General features: G+C 38.8%; 1 protein-coding gene across 1 annotated transcript; it reads right to left on the reverse strand.

Moving 5' to 3' along the window:
• Window positions 1–314: 314 nt before the first annotated feature.
• Window positions 315–17,228, reverse strand: LOC118220600 (myosin-16-like). Its single transcript, XM_035404549.1, has 43 exons — window positions 17,154–17,228; window positions 16,663–16,928; window positions 15,873–16,016; window positions 15,320–15,476; window positions 14,858–14,885; window positions 14,653–14,752; window positions 14,444–14,536; window positions 14,208–14,271; window positions 13,538–13,636; window positions 13,062–13,165; window positions 12,777–12,915; window positions 11,748–12,016; window positions 11,020–11,190; window positions 10,547–10,723; window positions 10,275–10,460; window positions 10,056–10,143; window positions 9,832–9,949; window positions 9,256–9,376; window positions 8,996–9,132; window positions 8,798–8,879; window positions 8,531–8,704; window positions 8,190–8,417; window positions 7,315–7,419; window positions 7,058–7,144; window positions 6,808–6,953; window positions 6,536–6,626; window positions 6,386–6,442; window positions 6,202–6,288; window positions 5,867–6,112; window positions 5,510–5,627; window positions 5,095–5,222; window positions 4,750–4,946; window positions 4,491–4,623; window positions 4,148–4,364; window positions 3,851–3,987; window positions 3,486–3,589; window positions 3,066–3,258; window positions 2,582–2,785; window positions 2,079–2,204; window positions 1,805–1,975; window positions 1,488–1,688; window positions 1,014–1,234; window positions 315–556 (listed from the first exon to the last, which is right to left on the reverse strand). Exons 2-42 carry the CDS (start codon window positions 16,870–16,872, stop codon window positions 1,031–1,033), a joined length of 5,841 nt encoding a protein of 1,946 aa, XP_035260440.1. The 5' UTR covers window positions 16,873–16,928; window positions 17,154–17,228; the 3' UTR covers window positions 315–556; window positions 1,014–1,030.
• Window positions 17,229–22,863: the final 5,635 nt, after the last annotated feature.

The raw sequence follows: 22,863 nt of genomic DNA on the forward strand, positions 1-22,863 counted from the left end.
CTCACTGTGTGCCCAGGGGTATTGTTATGCTGAAACAGGAAAAGGCCTTTCTCAAACTGTTGGGGAAGCACAGAGTCATCTAGAATATCACTATGCTGTAAGATGCGAAAGTGCCTTTATTGGAACTAAAGGGCCTAGCCCAAACCATGAAAAACAGCCCCAGACCAAGGGGTGTCCAGATACTTTTGATCATATAGTGTGTACACATTTTAAATTACAAATTGTTACTTTGATCTTGTGCACTGGATGGCAATGGGAAACTTTGATGGTAGTAGCATACTGTCCATTGTCTAAATGAAGGAAACAAACAAGGAGACATTGCATTGGGTTTTATTAATACTTTGCAGCATTACAAAGCAGAGTGATATACTGTGTTCCATTCTCTATCTTTGACATGAGAGTGAAGCCCCCCAATTACTTCCCATTTGTACATCAATGATACTTTGTATTATTGCACACTTGTATTTCTGCACACATGGTGATCTCCAAATGGGCCTCTCAGCTTCTTGATGTACCTTTCCAGATGGAAAATGATTGGAGTGGAGTGTATGTCACCCTACAATAACAACAATAAAAAAGAAGCCATTACTTCTTGCTAGTTGTAATCTTGCAGCTGTTTATAGACCATCCTTGTCATTGATAAAAATGTAAAAAAGATGTTCAGCAGTTAAAATTCACAATTGAGTTTAGCAAATAAGTCAGTGAGTAGGTGTTGCATGACATTATTTTAAAAAATAACAGCTTGGAACATGTTTCAGGATACGTCAGATGTATACTTCAGCTGTATAGAAGTGTTTTGCTCAAGTTCTCATATATTTCAAGCAGAACACCTGAACGTGAAAAACTGGGCTAAGTAACTGTAGTATGTAGTTTATGGCTGGCTATCCTATTTAAAAACAGTACTTTTATAAAATAAAATCTCGTATCAGTGACATTCATAAAATTTTAGGAGACGCTGGACATTTCCAAGCATGGTGGTCTGTACAGGAGGTATATCATTTTGAACCACTCACCAGCAGTGTGTAGTTATTTATTCTTCAGAAGCAGTCTTAGAGGAGGAGGACTTGGACACCTGAATGATCTCCACAGAGGTGAAGCCCTTCCCCACAGAGGCACGGTTCCGGGTACGCAGCTTGGTCAGAGCAGACTCAGCCATACCTGCCCTCTCTTCAGCATCGTCCAGTTCATTCATTGTTTTCCTGTACTTGGACAGGCTCACATTTGCCTGCTCCTCCTAAAAAAGGAAGAAAAAAAACAGGGCTTGATCTGGATAGCCTGCACTAGTCTGCTAGTCTGCAAGATGTAGCTGCTCAATGTTCCTTCTCTAAAAATCTTTGGAAACTAAACAGAAGCTGTCCCTGCAATTGATCTTTCTTTCTTTGCTTCTAGTGGGATGGAATATTCTCTATTTTAGCAAATCACTTCACTTCCTTTTCCAATATGGGAATTTAGTTGAGAATCTGATGGCTACTAATATAGATACTTACAGCTTCTTCAAGCTGCCTCTTGTAGGACTTCAGTTTATTCTGCAGTTTCTCCACCAGCTCTTGCATGCGCTGGTTGGTCTTGTGATCCTCCTCAGTCTGGAAGACCAGCTCCTTGAGGCGACGCTCATTCTTGTGCAGGGACTTCATGGTCTCAACATGACGCTTCTGCTCTGAGTCAAGGTCAGTCTCCAGCTCCTTTATCTGTTTGCAACAGAAAGGGTTACTGCCTGGCATGGGCCCATGTTGTTTTGTGTGTGACAGCCATTTTAAAGAGGTGCATGCTTGCTCATTGCTTAGAGTGAAGTGTCATGACATACCTTGGTTTCCAGTTTCTGGATTGTGCGTTTCCCAGCCTTAAGGGCCAGTAGTTCTGCTTCCTCCACCTTGAGCTGCAGATCTTTGATGGCGATCTCGTTGTTCTTCTTAATCTTTTCCAGGTGCATGCAGTGGTCTTGCTCCTGTCGCAGCTCTTCTGCCATGCGTGTGGCCTGGGATTGGTGAAAGAAAAGTCCATCATCTCGTCAATCAATGGCAAATTTACCTTGAAACCATTGATGATCTATAAGAACGAGCACAGAAGTAAATACTTACATCGGCAACAGCTTTCTTAGCTCTCTCATCTGCAGCGCGGAATTCACTGATCAATTCCTCATTTTCATTAACGATGCGTGTCATGTCTGTCTCCATTTTACGTTTGATGATAATTAGGCTTTGGTTCTGGTGGAGAAAGGGTTATGTCAGTCTCAGATCTATGCTTAAATCATATACATGGATGGAAATATTGTTAATCTACCCAGCCAGAAACACCCAGATAACTGCTTATAATGTTTTAGAAATCTTTCAGTTTTTGATGATCAGTAACTACTTTTAATCATTCAAGCAACCCAGGCATATGAACTAGATAGCTTCTTGTCTTCTGTCTTCAGAATGAAATTAGTCAGAGACTAGATGGTTTATCAGATCAGGTTTATCATTTTCTTCCATAACACAGCATATACATTTACATGAAGCACTTTTTACAAATACTCCGTTAATTGCATTCTGCTTGTTCCTGACATCTGCTGCCTTATATGAATGTTATGTTTGATGTATACCTGTGTTTTGAGCTCATTGTGTCTCTCAGAGACCTCCACCAGCTCCTGCTCGATGAGTTTGCGGGAGCGCTCTGAGGCCTCCAGCCCGCTGCGCACCTCCTCAATCTCAGTCTGCAGCAGGCTGAAGCGCCGCTCCTGCAGGCTGTACTGCTCCCTCAGCTCCTCGTGCCTGCGGGCATCCTCATCCATCTGTATCTGCATGTCCTGGAGGAAGAAAAGAGGGCCAGTTCAGTAAATGCAAACAGTAAATACTTTCCTGGTGTCCACTGTGGAACTCTCAAGCCTATATTGGTTATTTAATTTTGTAACAACGTATTTGTTTTGACTGGACTGTCAAAAGTTGTGTACATATTTTACTGATGAATCTCACTATAATTCTGCCTGATGAAGGCCAGTTCTGGTCAAAAAGCATTGCTGTGTATAGCACAGTGCTTCAACAATGTATAATTGTATTACAGTAACATTCCCAGAGATTGATCTTTACCTTGATCTGCTGCTGCATCTTCTTGAGAGTCTTGACTAGTTCACTATTGTTCTTGTTGGCATGTTCCAGTTGGATCTCCATTTCATTCAGGTCAGCTTCCATCTTCTTCTTCAGCCTCAGTGCCTCAGCACGGCCCTTAGCCTCTGCCTCCAGGCTGGCCTGCAGGGACTCCACAGCACGCTGGTGGTTCTTCCTGGTGATGTTACAGGGTAACTCGCTCAAAGTAATGTCAGTAATGTAACCTGGGAGCCCCTTAAAAATATTCCCCACAGTATGCTCACAGTATGAATAAAATCATAATTTGTTCATTATTTTCCTCGCCAGTTAAAGTAGAAAGTAGTAGTTAAAGTAGTAATCCTTTGAATAAACACTCAAGCAAATTAGAAGAATTTTGTGAGAAATGCTGGAAGGATTTCTGACCTTGTAACTTCAAATTCTTCCTCCTTTTCGTGAATTCTGCGATCAATGTCAGCCTTGACTTGAGCTAGCTCCAGCTGTATGCGAATCACTTTACTCTCTGAAACCTAAGTACAGACAAATCATAAATTGTATGAATTGCATATATCATCATTAACATCAGTCAAATGTGTCTGGACATGCATATAGCCAATAGCACCCCATAAAATTTTAACCCACCTGCCAATTTGCTGAACTGCATATATTGGAAAGAATGTATCTATGTGTAAAACTTGTGGAAGTTTACAAAATTCAGTAGTAATTATAAACCACTGCATAAATAACTAATAGGTTTTTGCAGTTGGCTATTGGATTGCTTGTCATCTAACCTCCACAGTAGCTTCAGCTTCCTCCAAGGCCATTTGCAGTTCATCCTTTTCAATCTCCAACTTCTTCTTTGCTTTTTGCAGCTCGTGGACACTCTTTCCACCCTCACCCAGCTGATCCACAAGGTCTTTGATCTCCTCTGCAAAGAAAATACTATTTAATTTCTAAATATTGAAGTTAATAGGCTATATTAGGCCAAGAATAGTGCAACTGGTGTGTAGATTAAGGTACTGTATATGCACATTCAGTACGTATAAAAATGGCTTATTTTGAATGTTATCTGCGTTTAATGTGCTTGCCTGAGAGGGTCTTGTTTTCCTTCTTCACACTCTCAAAGTGGTCTTGTGCCTCTTCATAGGCGGTCTTGAGTTTGTAGACCTCTGTCATGTGGAGACGACATTCCTTCTGGGAGCTGTCAAGCTCCAGCTGCAGTTCTTCACACTTCTGACTCCACTCAGCGATCATCTTGTCAAAAGTGCGCTGCTTCTTGTCCAGAGCTGCAGCAGCAGCATTGGCCTACAGAACGGGACAAAATCTTTGATTTCTTGTGGCAAATCACTTCAAAAACATGTCAATGGATGAGTACTAATGCAATACAGTATAGCTCAAGTATAGCCCAGTATAGAAAGTATAACTCGATACCTTCTCCAATTCAATGGTGAGATCTTCCACCTCTCCCTGCAGCCTGAGCTTCGTCTTCTCTAAACTGGCAGCTCGAGCCTGGGCTGCTTCTGCAGCCTCCTCTGCCTCTTGGAGCCTGGCAGCCAGCTTTCGCCTGTGTGGAAACCAAGCCTGTTAGTGCTTTATGGCTATCACCTGTAGTTGTACACTGTATGATGTCTGAAAAATGTTGTGAGGTCCTGTTAACTGTACTGGGTAAAGCAGTGCAAGGATGACTTACTTGGTCTCCTCCAGCTCTTCTGTTTTCTGGATGGCATCAGTCTCATACTTGGTCCTCCAGGTGGTGACCTCAGAGTTAAGCTTGGAGATCAGGCGCTGCATCTCAGCCTTGCCCTCCTGCTCCTCCTCTAGCTGCTCCTTCATCAGGTCTAGGTCATGCCGAGCATTGGCCAGGCCTACCACAGCCATGCTACGAGACTACCAGAAAGAGAGGTAAGGTTTATTGTTAATTTAAGAATGATTATTTTGACCCTTTTAATTTGGTGGGGGTGTAGGGAGGGTAGTGATGGATCCTATTATGCCTCAGTAGAGAAAAATAAATTATCTGTGCTTTTTGGTTGAGCACCTTTGTCTCCTCATCTAACTGCCTCTTGAGCTCGTCGGTCTGGGAAGTCAGTGTGGACTTCACACGGGCCAGCTGGCTGAGCTTGCTCTGCGCCTCCTCCAGATCACGGCCCAGATCACTGGTTTCAGCTGCAAAATGGCAATGAAGAGGGAGTCTGATGAAAAAACACGCAGCTTTCTTCAACTTGTTTGGATTCTTATAGAGGCAGTCTCACAACATTATGGTATAATGAGCTTAACTACGTGCCATCTTGATGTGATGTCCAAATTCCCTGGATTCTTTTGTAAAAAAAAAACCTATGATAAATCATTTTCACTTTCACTTGCAATTCAGGACCTCAGGTATGTGGGAGTCCAAATAGAGGTAGCTGATGCTCCTGGAGGTGAGCATCTGGGGTTCTCAGGTAATATCTTACCAGAGAGACGGATCTTGAAGGCATTTAGCTCTGTGTTGTTTCTCTCCATCTCTGCAAGTCTGGCATTGGCTTCAGACACAACGTCCTCCAATTTGCGAACATGAGCCTCAGAGTTCAGCTGCATGCAAGGGAGCATTTGGTTTAGAAAGCCTCAGTGTTTTGTATGGCATTTTTAAGGTACGATTAAGAAGAGCACACGTCCACTGAATATTGTATGTTTAAAAGTACACTTTGTTAAAGTTAAGGGAATTTTACAAAACTTAAAGTAGACCAATTTACATAATTAAATGTAGCGTTTAATTTTTTTAAAAACCTAGTAACCACAATACGGTATTGCTCTTGATGACACTTCCATACCTTTGCCTTCTGGACTGATTCAATGCTGGCATTGAGATCATCGATCTCAGCCTTCATGACTTGCTTGTCCTTCTCCAGTTTGACCTTCACGCGCTGCAGATTGTCTACGTGCTCAGCCATCTCGGCCATGGCGTCAGAGTGCTTCTTGCGCAGGGCAGAGGCAGTGGCCTCAGACTGCAAGGCGGCCTCCTCCAGCTCCCGGCGCAGCTTCAGCAGCTCCCCTTCCCGCTTCTTGTTTTGCTCAATCTGAAAACACGAACACGGGTTTAAGAAGCGCAAACTACAAGGTCATCTTTAATGTTTTAGGCCTGGAAAAGGTGAGTTGGGGGGGTTACCTGAGAAACTGTAGCCCCCCCTGCTTCCTCCAGTCTGTCGCTAAGGTCTTCCAGGTCACGAGATATTTCAGCTCGCTGTTTCTCCACCTAATCATAGCAAGGGTAGTAAAGGTCATAGGAGACTTTATCTCAGAAAGCTCAATGGGGAGGTAGAATGAAGGAAGAATGCTGAAGATGTTGTTACCTTGGCTCGTACAGCCCTCTCAGCTTCCAACTCTTCTTCCAACTCTTCAATGCGAGCCTAAAAGCAGCAAGTTAAGTTTTTAAAAGTTTAAACAGACACTATGTTGATGTAAATTAATAGCATGCACTCACTATCTTTGTTTCCCATCACCTGGTGCTCTTTGAGCTTCCTCTGCAGTGTAGAGTTCAGCGACTGCTCATCCTCCCATTTGCTGTTCATATGGTTGATCTCAATGTCCCTCCTATAATGACAAAAAAGTAGAGGCACCATGGCGATGTAACTTATTTACTTTGAATTTTCCCCGACTTGTTTAATGCCACTAGATCTCTGGTCCTGTAAGTGTCCTTGTACACCTGCCTTGATTAGGGAAGTTATTGGAAAATTATTAAGGTAATTTATGTTTGATTTAAAAGCATTCATACTTTTTCACAACTTCTTCCAGATCAATCTTGGATCTCTCCATTTCGTTTAGGTTTTCAATTGTCATTTTTAGGTCACCCTCTGCTTTGCGACGAGCTTTCTCCACCTCAGCACGTATTTTCTTTTCTTGTTCCCAGTTGTCTTCAAGCTGCATGATCACAAAAACACCATTGTTAGAAGCAATTCCCAAAATAAAATTGTATATGGTAATAACCCTATTTTTGGCAGACATTTTCCTTGTTTCATACTCACCTCATGTATCTGAGTGGTGAGCTTGCCGTTGGCCTTAGTGAGGTGGTTCACCTTGTCCTCCTCTGCTTGAAGGTCATCAAGAGTTTTCTATCAATGGAAATCAAACCAATTTTACTCTGAGAATTTGAAAATGGCTGAATCTCTCATAGTTATTTGTAAGTTGCTGTTCTGAACAAATTAATTGCAGATTATTATAAACTTTGATGTGGGTATCCTGCCACTTGATTATTTTTCAGTTGAATTTTGCTGGACCCCACCTGATGCAGCTCTTCTAAAGCTCTTTTCTCCTTTTGGAGCTTTGAAATGGTGTCGTCCCTCTGTTCCAGGTCAGCTGTTAGACTTCGCACTTTCTGGTCCAGGCTCTAGAAAAAGAAAAAAAAAGTTTTTAAACAGTGACTTCAAGAGTCTTCTTGCAGTGTCACTGTATGCTTTCATGTAGTAGTACTTTTACCACAATGATTGATATGTTTAAAATTAAAGTAGATGTGAGAACAATTATGTCACAGACAGTTAGACAGTAGCAAATATTGAGTTCTTAAATGTTTCTTTTTCAATTTCCTTGACTCTTCCCTGGAGTCTGAAATCATAGGGATAGATCCACTAAGATTTTTTCAGTGGAGTACAGGCTTGTTTTGCTTATTTGCAGCTGTGAATGCTATCTGTATCATATTAATGACTGATTCACTGTAAAGTAAAATGTGCAGTGTTAATGCAACTCTAACACAGTACATATGAGCCCAATAGGGAGCACATGTACACTAATATTTGATTTAACACTGAAAATTTTCTGAGTTAAGTAACCTATTGATGCTAATCAAGAAATTGCACCACCACACCCAAATAGTTATTTTCAGTGCATCTTCAGAGGTTGCAGATGCCTGATTTACATTGCCGTTTAGAAAGACATGGCATACTGGCATAAATGCATGGCTTCACTATACATTTATTCCATTCACTTAAGTCAATGCAGACAGAGTAATAGATTTCTAACATTCTAACATGTTAATGGCATTTATCATGCCCTTCACATGCACTGATGTAACTCTTTATGGATTCACAGGAACAGTTTAAGATTCACAGAAATAAACTGTCATAAATCACTTCTTGTCATCAATAAAAATGATATATTCACCTGTTTTTCCTTCTCAGTCTTAGCCAATGTGGATTCCAGTCCCTCCAAGTCCCTCTTGAGGTCATTAAGCTCTGCATCTAGCTTACGCTTGTTTGCACTCAGGCTGCTGGCTGTATTCTCCTCCTCCTCCAGGCGCTCTTTCATTTCCTGGATCTGACCCTCCATGTTAACCTTCTGCTTCATCAGCTGAGTACAGCGCTCTTCTGCGTCTGCCAAGGTTTCTTGTTCCTATGGACCATGTAAGAGAACAAACATGAGTGGAAAAGGCCAAATGAAGAGCAGGTGCCAATAACTATGTATATATGATTTTAAATCCCTATTAACAACATCTAAAGACTCACGCCTGTCAGAGCCAACGCAAGGTCATTCCTCTCTTGGGAGACAGCAGCCAACTTCTCCTCCAGTTCTTTGACCCTGCTGACCATCTCATGGGCCTTCTCAGCTTGCTGACGCAGCTCTTCTTCTTTGGCCTTCATTTCATCTTCCTGACGAGCCACATTCAGCAGTGGCTTGACCTGGGGAGTGCAGTTAACAGATGTCTCAAAGTCAGGGACTCTCTATATGCTGACAACCTTGATTTATACTTATTTCAGCACATCTGGACATACCTTGGTGTAAAGCTTCCACCATCCCCAGTAGCGAAGCTGCAGGAATTTACGCACATTGCGCTGGATAGCAATGAGACCAATTCTGAAAAAAAGAAGTCAATTCCACTATCAACATACATTGCAGATGTCACAGTTAAGAGTGCAACACAATATGCAGGAGACAAAGAGAGTGCTGTCTTCATCCCTGTTTTTACAGACCTTCTCTCAAGCATTTTCTTGAACTCAATCCTCATCAGGAATCCTCGTGCACGGGACTGGAGCATGGTCATAATCTTTGCCAGGCGGTCATCTCGCATGTCCTCCAGCTTGGCCAACACTCCCGCACGGAAGAACACCTGCAGTGTTACAGAAAGCTCTGAATGTGTTTTCAGATTAAAGTGGTATGAAATTACCATGCAAGACCATACAGCCTGTCTAATGTGAAGGGAATATCCTCCCATTATCATTGTTTGTCTTACCTTAGTGTGCCCAATTCTGTACTCAAGATCGTCTAAGCCAGTAGTACCAAGAATCAACTCTGAGGCTTTTTTGTTGTCCACAAATCCTTTGGGCACAACGTTGGGGTTCAGGATGTAGTATCTGAAAGAGTGAATGTATTCTTATGCAAAATGTATGCAAAACATTGATATGTGTTTGTTTTGTATAAATAATTCCTTTCAATAGTTTACTACCAGTACAAACCAGTCACTGTACACTTCAATTTTAAAGCCTGTTCATGCCACAATTAAGATAATTAAAAGTTATGTGTCAAATTATTTATGTGTGGAATCCAAGAACAGCTATAGTTTCCTGATACTACTGTAAAATCTCAGTGTACATTTGACCACCACTGAGTTATGTGATGAATAATTAGCTTATGACTAAGTAACTGCCAAAATGTTGTTTTTGTGTGTGTTATTATTTTTATGGAACACAATTACAGACAATAATAACAACAATTTTTAATGTTTACAACAAAAATGAAAAATGTAGATAATACAGCAAAGTGAGCAGTATCTGCTATTAAGAGCTAAGAATGAAAGGGCGTATATAACCTTTGCTTGAATTCTGGGTACTGCAGCCTGTTGGGGAAACCTTTTCTGCAGATACGGATCCCCTCCAGTACACCATTACAGGCCAGTTGATGTAGAATGAGGTGTGCATCACAAACAGCTATAGAATGAGTGGGTCAATTCAGGGTAAACTTCTTAAATGTATGGTGATGCAATATTAAATCCACAGCACAAAAGATGAATGTTTTACAAATCTCTTTGCATACCTGATTGTTTGAACTCATTAGGTACAATGCAACGCACAAAGTGGGGGGCAGTACTGCGCAGAGTAGCCATCAGCTTGTTCAGCTGCTCCTGTTAGAGAAAGGAGTCAGAGTTCGCAAAATGTTTATCAACATGATAGTTTGGCAGCATCTCATTTATTTTGCTGAATGTTTGTGAGGCAGATGGGATGAATAAACAAAAGACTCAGAGAAGTTTGGCACCCTGTAGAAAGCAGACACAGTCTGGAAAGATGACCCCTTCTTTTGCTTCTTGGCCCCAGCGGCAGCTTCCTCCTCTTTGAAAAGGGTGGCCAGGAGAGGCATGGAGGACTTCTGGAACAGTCCAACCACGGTTTCATTCAAGGGGTCCTTGTTCTTCTCCAGCCAGCCTGAGATATTGTATCCAACCTAGGTGTGAAAAGAAGCCGATGTATCATATTCTGAGTTGATATCACTCAGTTTAATAATTTTCGCTTTTGTATTAGATGACTCACTGTGCCAGCATAATGGACCAGTTCAAAATGAGCCTCAGGGCCTTTCTTCCCTCCTTTGGGCTTGAGGAAGTTGTTGGATTTGCCCAGATGATTATCATACAGGGCAGCCTTGAAGGTTTGCTCACTGGCTTTGGGGAACACACACTGCTCTTCAAGGATGGAGAAGATACCCATTGGCTGTAGCATGCAGAGACAAAGAGGAGGATTAAGATTGCTGTGTTTCATTTTTAAAACATAAAATATAATCTTTTTTCATTTAAGGAAAATCTTGTTCATACTAATTGGCCAAAAATCTTATAATCCTACTAGAATGCATCATGCTTCTTAACCAGCTATACAGAACATTCATGTTTAGAACGATGGACATGGGATATGGTTATTTTGAAAAGTAACCCAAAGAACTATCCTTGAAATTACCAAGCATTTCCATTTTTAGAGTTCAATTTTCTAATTTGTATAGTTTTTGCCCTCACCTTCTCCAGAAGTTCAATGCAGGCTTGCAGGTCCAGACCAAAATCAATGAAGACCCAATCAATGCCCTCCTTCTTGTACTCCTCTTGTTCCAGCACAAACATGTGGTGGTTGAAAAATTGTTGCAGTTTCTCATTCGTAAAGTTGATGCACAACTGTTCAAAACTGTTGTACTGTTGAAAATATAGCACAGTATTTGAGATTAGTAAGATCAGTCAGGAATGTACCAGGAGTTAATTCTTTCCCCTCGGATGCCCCTGGATTATTAAAATATCTCAACTGAAAGAACGCACTATATAATATTCTGAAAGCATGTCAGTTGCAAAAATAAAAAGAGGAAGTTAAATTAAAAAATGTAATTTCTATCCCACTCCGGTTTCTACAGAGAATACTATCTTATAAGCATGTGCTTTGCCAGCTGCTAGCCATTTAGGTCATCTAAATGACAATAAACACATAATAAAATAAATGAATGATCTGAATAACAATAAATGAAAGAAAAAATAACTTGAACTGTGCCAAAAAAAAACTCTGACTGCACATAAACTATAAAAATTGATATTATTAATATTAGCCATTTCCACCATCTATTTCAGACACTGCTTTGCAGCAATCCCGTTAAAGACAAATCCGTTATGTATGAACCCGAAACCCCCCCTTGGGTATGTCACTGAGATCAATGAATGCAAATGTGCATTATAGCATTCCTACTTTAGGCTGATAACTTTACCTCAAAGATCTCGAAGCCAGCAATATCCAGTACACCAATGAAATACTGGCGCTGCATCTTGGTGTCCAGGGTCTTGTTGATTCTGACGACCATCCATTTGAACATTCTGTCATAGATGGCTTTGCCCAGGGCACCGATGGAGTAGACGCACTGGTCCTGGTTCTGACCTTTGGTCACAAACTCATTTCCCACTTTCACACGAGGCCTGGTGATGCCCTTCTGCAGCTCACCAGAGTTGATTGACATCAGATGGGCAACTTTGTCAGCCACTACAGGGGGTGAACGAGTAAGATGAAAATGGTAAGAATGGAAAATAATAATATAATATACAATGCTTTATATTAATATTACATCTTACAATGCACATGAAACTGATTATCCAAATAATACAACGATACTTTAAAATAACGAGCAAATATAGCTACAAGCAGTGGTGCTGGGGACCAGACATCATAGCAACTTTGCAACTTTTCAGGTGGCGCTAGAGTATCAGTTGCATGGGACACATGCCTAATAAATTAAAAGCCATAATGGACATGTCTGCCAAATTTTCTCAGTTTTTGAGTATGGGAAGGAGGGGTGGGGGGGGATTTAGCTTGTTCCCCTATTAACTCAGAAGCAAACCAGTATCACAATGGTCAATTTAAAGATTGCTGGAAAGTGACAAATGTCCATGACTGCAAGATTCTTGAAAGATTCTGTATAGAGGAATGTTATTCAAACTCATTTAACAATAAAGATGAGTCTTTTTTGTATTAGTATTTTTATCCTTGCAAAGGGAGTAAAGCACACAAAGTACTGTAAATGGGTTTGAATATTTTTGACATTTTTTTTGGGGGGGGGGGGTATATGAATAATTTCACAAAAAGGTATAATTTTAGTTGATTCCACTGATTCATTATTAAAAGTAGAACATTTTATATTTGTTTGAGAATTGAAATATAGCTTAGTAGCTGCTTGTATTGTTTTATACATTTTTTTCGTTAATCTTTATCAATAATGTGAGACATTTTGTATGTTCATCCGTACCCTCAGTCGTGTCAACCTCAGCCTGCTCCTCTCTTGGCTTCTGCTTAAATTTCATGTTGCCAAAGTGCATGATCCCACCAGTCAGATTATAGATGCTCCTTTTCTCCTCTGGAGTGAAACCCAGCACATCAAAGGCCACCTTTAAAATAACAAGGCAATAGATTACTGGTAAAACCATGTTGTTTCATTCAGGACTACAGAATCAGTGAACCATTGAACTAACGTTGCTCTCAACATAGAAATGCACTTGGTACGTGATTTTCACGTTGCTACTTTTAGACTCACATCAGTGAGCATCAACTCTTCACCATCATCCATGTTGTCCACCACTGTCACACCCTGGGCGATCCACGTATAATGAGAAGGGTCTTTAATCAGTAGCAGTGCCTCTGTAAATGGAAATATGTGAGTGAGGGACAGTACTGAAACGTACACTCTTATGATTAGATAATGATGTTATGCATGACTGAAAAGCCTGAGAAAATTGGGGTTTATAAGACTTCATTTAAAAATTAACCACACAGACCAAAACTACTTCAGAACGGATGCAAAGTTATCTTTCTCCACTAACACTCTTTGAATTGGTTCAAACAATGGCAGTGGCTAGTTTTTGATGTTGTACCCAGCAGGACCAAAAACATTCTGAAACTAGGGCTGTGTGGTATAGAAAATTGAGCTGACTCAAACCATAATCAGCAGTAATGATCAATATGATTTTTTTTTTTCAACATACCAGAACCCTCTGTTGTTTTTAAACTTACCAATCAGTTCTGGTATCTTTCCTGAAAGCAGCTGGTAGAAGATGTGGTACCCACGTTCTGCAGCTTGTTGAGAGATGACACGAGATTTTTCCAGTAGATCTGCCGGAGAAAAGTACTTGTATTAAGCGGGTCCTCGTCTAAGAATACTCACAAATGCAACTTCTTCATTTAGTCCTTCGGGCAAGCAACATTTTTAGTGGCACATACATTTTTATTTTCAATGGTGAATGTGACTGGGTTGAGTCAGGATTCAGAATGATAATTTTAGACACTTATATCCATTTTATTCTCATTTAGTTCTCCTTGCATGGTAATTCAGAAATAACTTACATAAATACCAGTATTCTATTTGCTAAGATGAACAGTGGTGCCTGGTGAGTTTCAAATAAGGGAGGCACAGTTACCATTGCAATGATTTTGGTCCTGTATATTGGTCATGAACAAAGTTGCTACTTTGAGTAAATTTCTCAGTAGCTTATTTTGCTTTTATGAGACTAATATAAGTGACATTTGAATACTTCTCATAAATATCTGCCTCGCAAATTTGTTTCTCACTAGCAACGACTAGAGGCAAAGCATTGCATTGAAAACAATGCCTTCTGAAACCTTTCTTACATATACACCATATAGAGCATATAAAGCATATTTCACACAAAATAAAACTACTTACAGCTCTCAATATCAGCTCCAGCCAGCTTAGCTGTTGGTCCAAAATGGATTCGTATAAATTTACCCTGGAATGAATATGCTTTATTAATTATATTATATAATTATAATTACAAATAAAAGGATGAAAATGAATGAAATGGAAAAAGTGTTCTCATTTTTATTGTGACGTGCATGCAAATATCATTTTAAACATATTCAGAAACATTGCAAGTCATGCTGATTCTCATGAACACTTACAAATCTGGAGGAATTGTTGTTCCTGGTGGTTTTGGCATTACCAAATGCTTCAAGTACAGGGTTAGCCTGGATGATTTGATCTTCCAGGGAGCCCTACAGAAAGCAGATTTCTTCATTTAATGATGCAATCACACACACTCATGACATATTTCATTTTGTTCAGTGCATGATGATTTGGTATCAATCAAGGAATCTAATGATTACTGTACCTTGGAATCTGGGACTTGTTTTCCAGTAACTGCACCCACATTGGCAAAGTACTGAATGACCTTCTTGGTGTTCTCAGTCTTGCCAGCACCAGATTCTCCACTAAGAATCAGAGAGAAATAGTATGGCCCAATCAATCCTTCACTGTACTTTTTAATCAACAGTATTTACTCTGTGTAGAAAATTAATTCCACAAAATATACTCACGTGATAAGCATAGACTGATTTTCATGCTCTAAAATGGAGGGAAACAATGAAAAGTGAATGAGTATAAAGCCATTTCGTTTATTAACTATACAACTAATCTTTCTTTCTCTCTGTAATATACATAATACCAGATGTATATTCAAGGCAATCTAAATGCAATCCTCACCACATGACTAAGAAAATGTTTGTGTGACTCAGTAATAAAATAACCAGTATTTCCATTTTATGTATACAGAAATAAATAATATTTTTGCAGATTATTTAATTAGAATTAAAACGATCTGCATCTTGTATTTTTCCCCCATAAATTCTAATGCAAGAGGAAAACCATTAAAACAATGCACTGAGAAAAATCTTTTTCTGTAATATTTTTGGCCTATCAGGGGAATATCAACAAGATAAAGGTTGTATTTTTTCTTTAAACATTTTCTGTTACCTGCACACTATTATAATTAGACTTACCCATCAGCATGTCATGATAGGCATTGTCTGAGATGGAGAAGAGATGGGGGGGCACTTCATTGCGCTTCCTCCCCTTGAACAATTGGGCAACTTTGCCACCGTAGATGGGGAGCCACTTGTAAGGATTGACAGTTACACAGAACAGGCCAGAATATGTCTGGAGAAAATCAAGGTAAACAGACAACCATTAATGTGATTCTCACTCATGGCTATGGGCTTTTACTGGCTACAGCAAATGTGCACAATTCATGAATATTGAATCATGAATATGTCCTGGTAGCATTATTCATAGCATACTGAATAAATCCTTAAGAAAATATTTATCTTGTTATGATTGTGGGAAACAAATGTGCAAATTCCTAAACTACAGTTAGCTGTAAGATGTAGAGGTAAATTAGAGATTTTCTGCTTCAGAGTTTTAGGCAATTCACCAACAATTTTGTGACAGAGTCAAGAGTAATGAACATAGCAAGTTAGCAGCAGTGGGCTTTTATATTTTCTGGACATGAGCTATTGCAATAAACTGGACATTTTATCAATTTGTAGTACTTACATAGATTCTCATATGGATATAGCGCTGGCGAAGGTTGTCCATCACACTGGCTTCATTCAGAAAGGTCAAGTTAGCCATGTCACTCGCCTGATAGAACTTGGGTGGGTTCATTTGTTGAATGTCATCCTTCTTCATGGTGACAGTCTGGATAGGGAAACACACATATATAGACATTTGTCATCTGTCAAGAAAACTAAGTACAATCCTGTTACATGACATGAACACAGCATGTCTCCTTGTGTAATTATATGTCTGTAGATATGTTTATTTTGTGAAGGGAATAAATTCTCTTGAGTCTTTCTAAATTAGAAGTAGCATTAAATCATAGTCTCTTACTGTTCTGTTGGCCACACAAAATCTTACAGGACAGAAGTAAGCTGCCATCTCATTCTCATGGGCCTCAAAGCCATGCCATGTGAGCTCACTGAAATGCTAGAATTTATTATAAGCCATGTATAGTATGTTTAGGGCTTCAAGTGATAGAACTGTAGTGGTAGTTATTATGATTCCAAAATGACTATAACTTTATATCTGATCTGCTAGAATAGTTCTGCTTTTGACACATTTCCCTACCGAGATTCAAGATGTTCTCATCATGTAAACCAGCTTTCAAAGAGTACAAAGTAGTGATTCTCTTATTCCTCTATTGCTTTAATTTCTAAATGGTGAAACCAAAGTGCACAAAATTCCCTTAAATAAAATCTGATAATGTGCACTTCAACCACATGTGAATTGTTTGATTACAAATCAAAATTGTGGAGTACAAAGACAAATCCAGAAAATGTCTTACAGTGTTTTTGACAGTCTTGATAGTGACTTTATCACCCTCTTCAGACTGGATCTCGCCAGCAATATAGCCTTCTTTGTCATCCTTCACCCAGCAGGACTTCTTGATGTCGTAGGGCTTGGCCATGGCCTCCAGTTTCTCCTTCTCAGGGGGAGCCAGGAAGGGCATGGGATCCACTTCATCCCCACACTCTCCTTTATATCCACCCGGCATTGTGACTGGCTTTTACAAACCCACACAATACAAACTGTGCAACGGTGGTCGTGAGGCTGAATAAAAAATGTAAAAAACAAAACAAAAAAACAATATGCATCTGTATTTGTAGAATTTGGTACTAAATTAATGGCATTGTTTAATAATGACTATTTAACAAAATAACAAATAAACCAGGGTTTGGTTCCAATAACATTATATTCAAAGTATGGGGTGATACATTTTACAAGAACATTTGTCATAACGAAAAAGACAGATGCTGACTGGGGATATGTACTCACCAGAGCAGGACAGTGAAAGTGTTGGCGATGATGGTGTGGTATACCAGGGGAGGCTGTTATATATCACCATTCTGGAACTCCTGACAAAGCAGTATCTATTAAAATATCCTTACCACAAGGATGGAATAGCAACACTTATCCATCTGGGAAATATCAGTTAATGTTTTGGGGCTTGGGGAGTCCTGCACTCTCCTCATGCCCTTTTTGAGAATCTTGAATGCCAAGCATTCATTGGATAAGAACCAGTGTGTGGTTCCCTTGTGGAAAAACTGACTGCTGATTTAATAAAAGTGGATAGTGGGCACTACTATTGTATATTGGTTCGATCTGAATTGCTTCAAACAATTTCAAATTCTGTCAGTAAAGTTGGGCTTCAAATAATCTTACATTATAAGATTATAAGTTGGACTTTCCAACTGTCAGTCACCTTCCTTGGGGAGGGGTTCCAATGGTGGCCCTCAAGAACTCATTCCAGCTTGCCATCAGACCTTCTTGTGAGCAATGGGCCTACCAGGACATCGTATTCAGGACCCAGCTCAGCAATAGTCCTTTTCTCTGATGGAGTTCAATTTCTTTGAATTTATTTTTACACATACAAATAATATGTCCTCCAACATGGAAACTTTTTCATCTCAAATGAACGCAGAGTAGAGTGTAAGGAAAAACAAAACTACTTAGCCTGAATAAAGGCAAACAACCAAAACGTTGTTGTCATCTCATCATGAAAATGCCAATATAGACAACAAAATGACTTTTAAGTGCTATTATGCCTTGATGTATGCATAGTGATGAGAGTTATGGAATTGCCACTCTTCTGCTGCTCTTACAGTTGAGCGGTTAATTAACAGTTAAAAACCCAAAGGCGAAATAAATTATGAACGCACTGGATTTTTCTGACAAACATGGCAGACACTTTTGTGGGCTGCACCCACCTGTTTGAGTATCCCAACTTGGCGCTGGTCTACGGAAAAGCTAAAAGGGAAGGCTTGCTATGTGCACAAGTGTGGAGTTTCCTCACCCCAGGGACAATGCTTACTCAAGATAATGTTACTGCAGAAATGTCTCAGGCGCTGAGTGAAGCAAATGAACACACAGCAAACACTTGCGTTCGTATAAATATAATACATCAAGGCGCATGGATGCTTACATATAAATTAAGTTTTATGCTTAATGTAACCATCTGTTCATCATTTAACCAATGGCCCATTATACATTTCTGCTTTGGAATACCTATTCAAGCAATGAGCAGTGTCCGGAGTCCACACGCGAAATTATGCTGAATGGGTTCAAGAGGATAAAATTCTCAAAGCCGGATAAGGTAGAGGGTTGCATGCTATAAATCTTAAATGTTTTGAAAACTAGTGTGTTATGACACCTTTACCACATATAATTGAATTCATTTTCAGCAAGTAATTTGTCTGGTTTTGCTCCGCAATCAATGAGGATACATAATATCTTAGGGCTTATGGCTTATGATGCAGTGCTAATTTTAATTTAGCTCTTCATGTACAACACTAATTACAGCTATCACATAAATGACAATAAGACCATTTGCTGAATACTGTAAAAATAATAACTAAGAAATAATAATGCATTTTATTTGTATAACACTTTTTATACAAAGATTTGGAACACAAAGAGCTTTACACAACATAAAAACAGTAATAAAATTATAACAGTAGAGGTAGAAATAATGCAATTTGAACAAAAACAGTAAAAAAAATTGATATTGTTCATTAGTACTGTATATTAAATAATTAAAATGATAAAATAAATAAATTGTGATAAAATAAAATAAAATAAAATAGTCCAGGTAAAAGCCAGAGAGAGTGAGTTTTAACCTGTCTTTTAAAACTGTCCACAGAGCCTGTCTGTTTGATATGTGGAGGCAATGAGTTCCATAGCCTGGGAGCGTATAAACTAAAAACGGCCTCCACAATTTTTTTGTATCTGACGCTTGGTACATTGAGCAAACAGGCACTAGAAGATTTAAGAGCTTGACTAGGAGACTATATGGAGAGACACTCAGAAACGTAAGAAGGACCACTGAGGGCTTCAAAAACCAGTAAAATGACCTTAAAATCTATTCTAAAATGAACATGCAACTAATGCAAGGACTGAAGTATGGAGGCAATGTGTGCATTTTTGTTTTTTGTTAAACCACGTGCAACTGCATTTTCAATACGTTGCTGCTAGTTAGCAGTTATTAGTGGTAATCCAGAAAAGAGAGCATTGTAGTAGTCAAGTCTACTGGTTATAAAAGCATGTATAATTGAGTGAACATGGGTCATACGTTACAAACATTTCTAAGATGATGAAAGGTATTCTTTGGTATATTCTTAATGTGGGTCTGAAAGCGTAATTTAGGATCAAGTATAGCATCTAGGTTTTTACCTCAGTTTTTGTATTTGCTGCCAGTGGATTCTTAACCATTTTTTTTGCTGTGCTTTTCTCCCAATCACATTAATCTCTGTTTTCTCTTAAGGTGGAGAAAAGTTTGCGACATCAATGATTTTGTATCAGGCGCACAACTAATTCATGGATTGAGTGAGTTTTGGTCTTCAAATGAAACAGATATATACAATTGAGTAACATCAGTATAACTGTGAAATTCAATGCCATGTCTTCTAATGACTGCACCAAGGGGAAGCCTGAAGAGAGAGAAGAGTGAAGGCCCCAGAATTGAACCTTGTGGTACCCTACATGTAATATTGGTGGTGAATAACTTAAGACTCAGAAGTTACACTAACAATGTCTCTATTCTTATTTTGCTTGACCTGAATGCAGCATTTGACACTGTAGATCATAATGTTCGTTTACATCTCCTTCATTTCTCGGTTGGTCTTTCTGGTGGTGTTTTACATTGTAAATCAGTTTCAGACTTACCTAACAGGTAGATGGCACAAACTGCCTGTATTTCCTTATTTAATCGAAGAAGAAAACACAAATGTCAATAGTAATTACCCGTTTCAATTACATTTATAACTTAATCAAGACGGATAAATTATGCTGGATTTTTACAACCATTAGCCTACCATAAATTACTACATCACAAACTGTAAGACAATGTATTGACCTGTGAATGAAGATGTTTTACAGCATTGCAAAAGAATGAATTCATCTAATTGAAAACAGACCATTTAATTTGGAACAAGATCTTACATGAAATAAATGAAAAGTTTAATTTGGCCATAGCCTATTTATGCATTAAATATGAACACGTAGCAAACCAAATAGCTGACTACAGAGACCAATCCGGTGTGTGCTTATAATAATTTCTGTGACCGGGTGGCTGTTTCTTTTCCATTAATCATTTGGTATAAGACTGATTTGCACGTAGGCTATACAATCCTCAAATGGCAACATGTAACATTTATGTTGAGGTGTTACCCACCGTTGAGGTGTTACAGTAACTGTCAGATATGGTTGCTCAAATGAGTGCTCATTTTTGCCACCTGGTGGTGGTTGTACAAACAACAAGTTGTTCCTGTGGAAAAACAAAAAAAGAATTATGCAAATTTGCGTCTGTGTCAAAAGAAACTCTAAACCACTGTACCAAGTCTGGCAAGTAGTTTCACCTAGTTGCTTGTGCTTTCTGTGTCAATAGCGCAAATATATTTTTTAAAGATGTACCATTGCTTGACACTGATGGAACGATCGGAAGGTGAACAACACACTCGCAGCTGCAAGCTACAATCGACTGCTGCAGCTGCCGCCGCTACCGCAGATATAGACTGTATCTCTCTTTTGCAAAGCTTCTAACGGACTCTGTGGAAATGTGAGTAACGTTTGCAGCAGTAATGTTAGCAGCAGCAATGCGAGTTCAACCTGAACTAATACTCGTTTTTCTATAGTAATTCTTGCCAGCTGACATATGTATGTCAGCATTAAACATAATGCTTCAATAGAATTATTCTTTTAAGATATTGAAACTCAAAAACATGTCAGAATTGATATTCCTCTATTATCTACTAACTGAATTCTTAAAAACTGTATTTGAGGCATTGGAAAAATGGAACCTGAATTTTTCTGAGCCTGTTTTTTTTTAAAGATTATAATTTTGGGAAACTAAGTTTTTGAGACATGATTTCAACTATAAAATTCTACATTAATACATTCAAATGTGTTCTTAAATTTAAATCTTTTTGAATCTTATTTTTTCCATACTACTGTCAGTGCCCATACCAAGTTTCCCAACTTTGAGACAGTTGTGGGATTGTTAGCAGTCTTATGATAATCTGTGCCTACTTCATATCCAATGAATAACTGAATCATCAGTCAGCCATATTTTGTCATAACCACAAGAAAAATAATACCTATATAAGGGTATGTGAGTTGAGGCAAAATACCAAATTTAATGCAAATTTTTTGTAGGTGGAGAATCATTTTAAGTCATTTCTGTGTTTTTTTTAAAGTTGTTTCAGAATCAACCAAATCTAAAGGGTGGAAAATCCAATATATAGGTCTCATGGTTCTCTGAGGCAAATATGTTTTCCTAGTGAGAAGGGACATCTATTGACATTGTTATTAAGTCTCTGAGTCAAACAGTGCAGGAGTTATGATTGTTTAATAATTTCAAATTCAACTGACTGTTATAGTGCCTCCAAGTGACCAGTTCCCACCACTGCATTGTTGGATGACACCTTCTAACAAAATACCAAATTTAATAAGAATCAGCCAAGCGGTTAAGGAAGAAAAGTAATAGATGTGTAAATATAATGGCACAAATCCATAAAGCATAAATGTATATGTTCCTGTCATTGGAAGTTTAACTGTGATTTTTAGTGAATTTTCTATTTAAATATTATTATAAATACTAAAATATTTGGATTTATATAGTGCCACCATGTGGTTAGATCGGGCTAAATCTTTGGGGCTGGAGTCTTGATCTAACCTCTCATACACTTACCAAGTTTCACAACTTTATGTCAAACAGTTCTGGAATTATTAACATTTTTGTGATAAGCCATGTCCACTGTAAATTCTTTAGATCATAATATATCCGCATTTTGGCATAACCCTCTGCTTGGATGCATAATAATGAATCCATTAAACTGTTAAAATCTGCCTAATAGTAGGTTAATATTACATGCAAAATAATATAAAATAAAATACACACACTGGTTGAATAGTGAGCATGGGTCATAATTCAAAACGCTAGTTGTACTATTTGCACTCTATTTGTGAACTTTCATGGTAATGAAGACCCAATGTCTCCATGAGTGCTTCACGATTAATGGAATGCTGGCTCATGACAATCACTGAAAAGTGTCAAATTAGTCAGCACAAACAACAAATATTTCTAATTATTAATGAACAGATTGCAACATCAAAACTTAATGCAGTAGCTTACAATTTATACTTTTTCCTGCTCTTATCCCATACAATATGTTAATTGTGATGGACGCCATCATTGTTTTCAAACAGTACCGTGGATTCTGCTGCCAACTAGTGCAGTCAGTAGTACCAAGCATTTGAATAGAGCAGTTATAGGTTAAGAGAAATGCACTGGGAAGCCAAAATTTAATGACCTTGTATGAGAACACAAGGTCTCAGGAGGTTTGTCGCTCTCAGAATAAGTCAAAGTTATACGTAAAACAGACACTGCTAGACCCACAGTATTCCCTCAGTCAGTCATTCAGGAAGAGGAGGCAACTGAAAGATTCAAACCCTCTTCTGTAGGTAGGGCCAGATATGATAACTTTTCTCT

The sequence above is a fragment of the Anguilla anguilla genome, chromosome 2 (assembly GCF_013347855.1).
Source record: "Anguilla anguilla isolate fAngAng1 chromosome 2, fAngAng1.pri, whole genome shotgun sequence".
Classification (NCBI taxonomy): Eukaryota; Metazoa; Chordata; class Actinopteri; order Anguilliformes; family Anguillidae; genus Anguilla; species Anguilla anguilla.

Excerpts from the sequence above, each read along its gene's own strand:
- LOC118220600 (XM_035404549.1), bottom strand. The coding sequence starts at position 16,872 with ATGCCGGGTGGATATAAAGGAGAGTGTGGGGATGAAGTGGATCCCATG. Across the intron at positions 10,144-10,274 it reads CTGTGTCTGCTTTCTACAGG|GAGCAGCTGAACAAGCTGAT; the intron begins GTGCCAAACTTC and ends TTTCTCTAACAG. Across the intron at positions 2,786-3,065 it reads AGATGCAGCAGCAGATCAAG|GACATGCAGATACAGATGGA; the intron begins GTAAAGATCAAT and ends TTCTTCCTCCAG.